Source organism: Oncorhynchus tshawytscha, linkage group LG33 (assembly GCF_018296145.1).
Source record: "Oncorhynchus tshawytscha isolate Ot180627B linkage group LG33, Otsh_v2.0, whole genome shotgun sequence".
Taxonomy (NCBI): Eukaryota; Metazoa; Chordata; class Actinopteri; order Salmoniformes; family Salmonidae; genus Oncorhynchus; species Oncorhynchus tshawytscha.
Genome location: NC_056461.1, coordinates 34,389,396 through 34,394,477, shown reverse-complemented (window position 1 = coordinate 34,394,477; position 5,082 = coordinate 34,389,396). Strand labels below are relative to the sequence as shown.

At 40.6% G+C, this 5,082-nt stretch overlaps 1 protein-coding gene across 1 annotated transcript; it reads right to left on the bottom strand.

Moving 5' to 3' along the window:
* Window positions 1-3,052: 3,052 nt before the first annotated feature.
* Window positions 3,053-4,119, bottom strand: LOC121841634 (transcription factor HES-7.1-like). The gene is made up of 3 exons (XM_042311222.1): window positions 4,075-4,119; window positions 3,682-3,777; window positions 3,053-3,565 (listed from the first exon to the last, which is right to left on the bottom strand). The coding sequence occupies exons 1-3, from the start codon at window positions 4,117-4,119 to the stop codon at window positions 3,053-3,055; spliced, it is 654 nt and encodes a 217-aa protein (XP_042167156.1).
* Between the last annotated feature and the right edge of the window lie 963 nt (window positions 4,120-5,082).

The following is a 5,082-nucleotide window of genomic DNA, read 5'->3' as shown; positions in this document are numbered from 1 at the left end:
CCTCAGGAGCAAATGTCAGTTGGCTTTTCATAGCCGATCATTAAGAGTATCTCTTCCGCTCCTGCTGTCTCTAGAGAGTTGAAAACAGCAGGTCTGGGACAGGTAGCACGTCCGGTGAACAGGTCAGGGTTACTAGCTTTTATTTTTCTGTTGAACATCAATAAAACAAACTGACATACTGGTAAATATTTAATCAAGGAATGGTTTTTATTTTGTAATAACATAGGAAAATACTCTAAGAATAAATTAATGTGCAAAATAGACTAGATAAATATGACAGAATAATATAATTTATGCATAGTACATATTGTGATGGTGGAGTCCATATTTACAGAATGTACATTTGCTCCTCTGCTAGATCAGGGCCAAGGCCTCCACACAGACTGGCTGCCTGGGAGGTTCTGGGATTGGGCTTCTTTGTCAGCGTGTCTGTGGGGCAGCTGGGGAGGTTTGGGATCTCCATGTCGGAGTGGAGCTCTGTGAGCATGAGACAGATGTCTCCTGTAGACTTCACATAGCTGTTGTCTGTAGTGGGACTCCTGTATCTTCATCAGGTGTGAGGACTGGTGGCACATTGTATTGGGCAGATATGTGGAAGAGTGTCTCTGAACGACTTTTAAGTCCATAGGAATACGAGGTGACTTTGTACTCCTCCCATTGCCACCGGTAGCCCAACCCTGAGCTTCCCGGCACATGCCTTGTACTGTTGAGATACAGTAGAGTAGCCTGTAAAAGTTATAAATGTCATACAAAGTGAATTCGTGGAAGTCAGGATAGTCTTAAGGAGGATAAATAGCATAATGGGGTGTACCAATCTGTAGGCCTAATGTCCAATGTAACCCAGTGAAGTGATGAAAGTAGTTGGTTTTTAAGTTAGTTTGACACAGATCATTGTCATGCTTTCTCACGGTGTCCCAGGTTTAACAACTTGTATATCAAAGAGGACCTCATGGTGCTTCCGTAGAATCCATCACATCCGCAGTAACACCCGTGGGCACGTGTGTTAAAGCGCTAACAAAAGGCACGCGTATTGTAATTATAACAATGGAGGTGTAGGCGAGAGTCGACGAGTCTCCAGTGTGACACGGATTTACAAATTAATAAGTGACACCTCAGCCTCTCAAACACAGACAGGCACACGCACAGCCACAAGGTATTGTCCATTTCAATTGGCACAAACTTTTACGCACAGAACCAAGACGAGCTTCTGACTTTGTTAGTGGATGAATATTGCTTTAATACAAATGACTATTATACTATTATTTAGATTTAATTATATTGTTATATTAGCCTATGTTAATTAACATTTCAGAGGTCAATGTGTGCGCGTGAGAACTGGGAACCTGGGAATGCTCCACCAGGCAGTCGGTGGCGGTATTTGCCTAATGATGTACCATTTCTAACAGGTAATAAAGAACAAACTGTTGTCTATCCTACACCTTTTCCCAAGGGAACAATCTCAGGACAATTTCCCAGTGTATCACATCAGGGACCATATATGATTTTGGTCTCCTCATTTTCTTGGCTTGTCAATATAACTATTTTAGGTTAAAGGTTATATTAAAAAAAAGCGGCCTATATTGAGCCACATGCTGTAAAAGGTACTTCGTCTGATAAAGTTTGTGTGAATTTATAATATTGTTGGAATTAGTTGAGATTCCATCACAGAACATTCTAATAACTGAATAATGTGGTGATATAGATAAATATATATCCTGTTTAAGAAATATGTATTACGTCCCAGACTTAAATTAATCGGATCTAGTCAGACTATTTTTAATTGCCACACATTGTAATTGTACTGATGATGAACCACATTTGTTAAATATTATTAGCTCAGACTTACTAATATTAATGAATGTTAATTACGTTGGAATTCGCTTTCAGACTATAGGTTACTCTCGATATTTGAGAGTAAATCGTTCTATAGTTGTAAACGTTCCTTACACCAATCATTTGCTATAAAGCCTATATAAAATATACTTCGGATGAAAAAATACGTTTTTTTTCAATTAAGGAAAAATAGATATTTTACCATGAAAGTCAGTTAAGAACAAATTCTTATTTTCAATGACTGCCTAGGAACAGTGGGTTAACTGCCTGTTCAGGGGCAGAACGACAGATCTGTACCTTGTCAGCTCGGGGGTTTGAACTTGCAATCTTCCAGATACTAGTCCAACGCTCTAACCACTAGGCTACCCTGCCGCCCGCTCCATGAACCTCTGATCAAAATACTGTGAATGAATAATCCATTCCAAATTCCAAGAAGTAGAGGAGGACATCATTTTTGTATAATGTCGAGATAAATCCCGTTGTTTCCGTCATTCTGCATTCTCTCGGGTTGTAAAAATGGCCCTAAAAACCTTCGTTTGAGTTTGAAGTGTGATTGGAGGTCGCTGTCTCTGAACCCTTTGCTCTTCTTGACCGGGAGGTAACAGGTGTTAAAGCGCGTGGTCTCTTCGCACCTTTGACTTAAACACACACATGCCAGCTATCAATGAAATGAAAATCTATGAAAACTTTGCAGTACTTTTAACTGGCATCAGAACGTGACAACTTGAGTTGGTTGAATGGTAAATAAGTCATTTAATTATTGAATGTCTGGCTGAGAAAGCAGATGACAACAATAACCCAAAACAAATTTGACACTTTAATACATTACGGATTAAGATACCATTGAGACAATGTTTTTAAAGGAATGTGTTTTATTTGTATTTCAACATACAGGCCTATCTATCTGGAAAAACAAAGGAACAAGTCCCAGAATAAATTAATGTGCAAAAATAGACAAGATATCAGAGTACTACAACTTATACATAGTACATATTGTAATACTAAAGTATAGAGAAATTGTACAATATTTATTTGCAGTACAACATTGTCATATCACTGCAAATCTATGGAGTCTCTGAGTCAGGTGTTCACAACACTGCATAAATTAATAACAACATAGCAACCTCAGCAGCAAAGGATGTGGCATCCTGGTTATCAGTTCATAGGATATTAGAGTTGTTTTACAGTTAAATATCCCAATTCAGGCTCCTCTGCTAGATCAGGGCCAAGGCCTCCACACAGACTGGCTGCCTGGGAGGTTCTGGGATTGGGCTTCTTTGTCAGCGTGTCTGTGGGGCAGCTGGGGAGGTTTGGGATCTCCATGTCGGAGTGGAGCTCTGTGAGCATAAGACAGATGTCTCCTGTAGACTTCACAAAGCTGTTGTCTGTAGTGGGACTCCTGTATCTTCATCAGGTGTGAGGACTGGTGGCACGTTGTGCTGGGCAGAGAGATGGAAGAGTGGGCTTTAGCCGGAACTTCGGTGTTCATACAGGCATGGCTGTTCAGCCGAGCAGAGAAAGTAGAGTTCAGTGCTGCCTCTAGCTGCAGGCCCTCCCCTTCCTGCCCCAGGAAGTGTGCAGCTCTCTGCAGGCAGCCTGAGAAGCCATCCTGGAAGGAATGTTGATTTTCTCCATCTTCACCTTTCTTCCTGTCCCCATCTCCAGTGTTCTGGAGAAAGAGAACAGTGTGTTCCAGGATCTCAGCTTTCTCCACTCTACGCTGAGTCACACCCTGTTGGAGAGAAAGAGAGGGCAGATTAATGCACAGTCATGCTATACTTCTCAGAGGAGCTGACACCTGTATGAGCTGCATTTAGAGCAGAGTCAAGTTAGAGGTGAACTTCATACCTGATGTAGTGGTCCCTGCAGCAGTAGGGTTCTCAGGCTCTCCAGACTGTGATTCATTCTCTCTCTCCGACGTCTCTCCACCTGAGGCTTGAGGAGCTACAAGAGAAGGATAAAAGGAGATCAGACCAGGGAGATTAGACCAGTGTCTCTGGTAAACCAGTGTGTCTGAAACAGTCACTTTGTACTACAGTAAGGGCTCCTGAAACCTAAATCTATTTACATTGTAGGACTAGTTACTTTGGTACATTTTAGGAACACATTGTTATTCCAATATCAGTCAACAAGCTAACAACAAAATAGGCCTACATGTTTTAGGTCAAATCGATTTTGATTGACTAATATCTATTATAGATATACTGATGAAAATAATCACTTCAAAGGATCAAATCTCACCATTCTGCAAATGTTCCTGTTCTCTTTTTCCCCAAGTGGTTTCATCTTTGTTAATCAACAAGCTGCTTTACGCTTAACGAGCATATTCATCCAGAGGTCAGAGAATGTCCAGATGTAAATAATCAAGAAGAACAGTAGTATTTATCTGTGCTGTGTCTCTGAAGAAGAATCTCAATATGGCATTTCTGTCTCTGGACGACTTTTAAATCGTTAGGAAAACGAGATGACTTTACACTCCTCCCATTGCCACAGGTAGCCAATCCCTGACCTTCCCCGCGCCTTGTACTGTTGAAATACAGTAGAGTAGCCTTTACAAGTTAGAAATGTCATACAAAGTGAATTCATAGAAGACGTCTAGATAGTCATACGGAGGGTAAATAGTATAATGATGTGTAAAAATGTAAGCCTATTGAAACGGACAGATTGCCAATGTTACCCAGTGAAGTGTAGAGAGCTGTTGGTTAAAATTATTTCGACACAGCTCATTATCGTGCTTTCCCGAGTTTAACAATCACTATATCAAAAAGGACCACATGGCGCTTGGGTACAAGGCATCAAATCTGCAGTAACACCCGCGGGCATGTGTTTGAAAGCGCTAACAAAAGTTGTAATTATTACAAGTGAGGTGTAGGCGAGAGTCGACCAGTCTCCAGTGTGACACGGATTTACAAATGAATTAAGTGACACCTCAGTCTCTTAAATACAGACAGAAACACGCACAGCCAAAATAAATTGCACATTCCGATTGTGACAACATTTTACGCACAGACCCAAAACGCGTTTCTGACTTGTTAGTGGATCAATATTGCTTTAATACAATTGACTATTACATAGATAATATTATTTTGATTTAATTATATTGTAATATTAGCCTATGCTAATGAATATTTCAGAGGTCAACATGTGCGCGTGAGAACTTGGGAGCCTGGGAATGCACTAGACATTCGATGGCGGCTTTCATTAAATTATGTACGAATTCTAACAGGTAATGAAGAACAAACTGTTGTC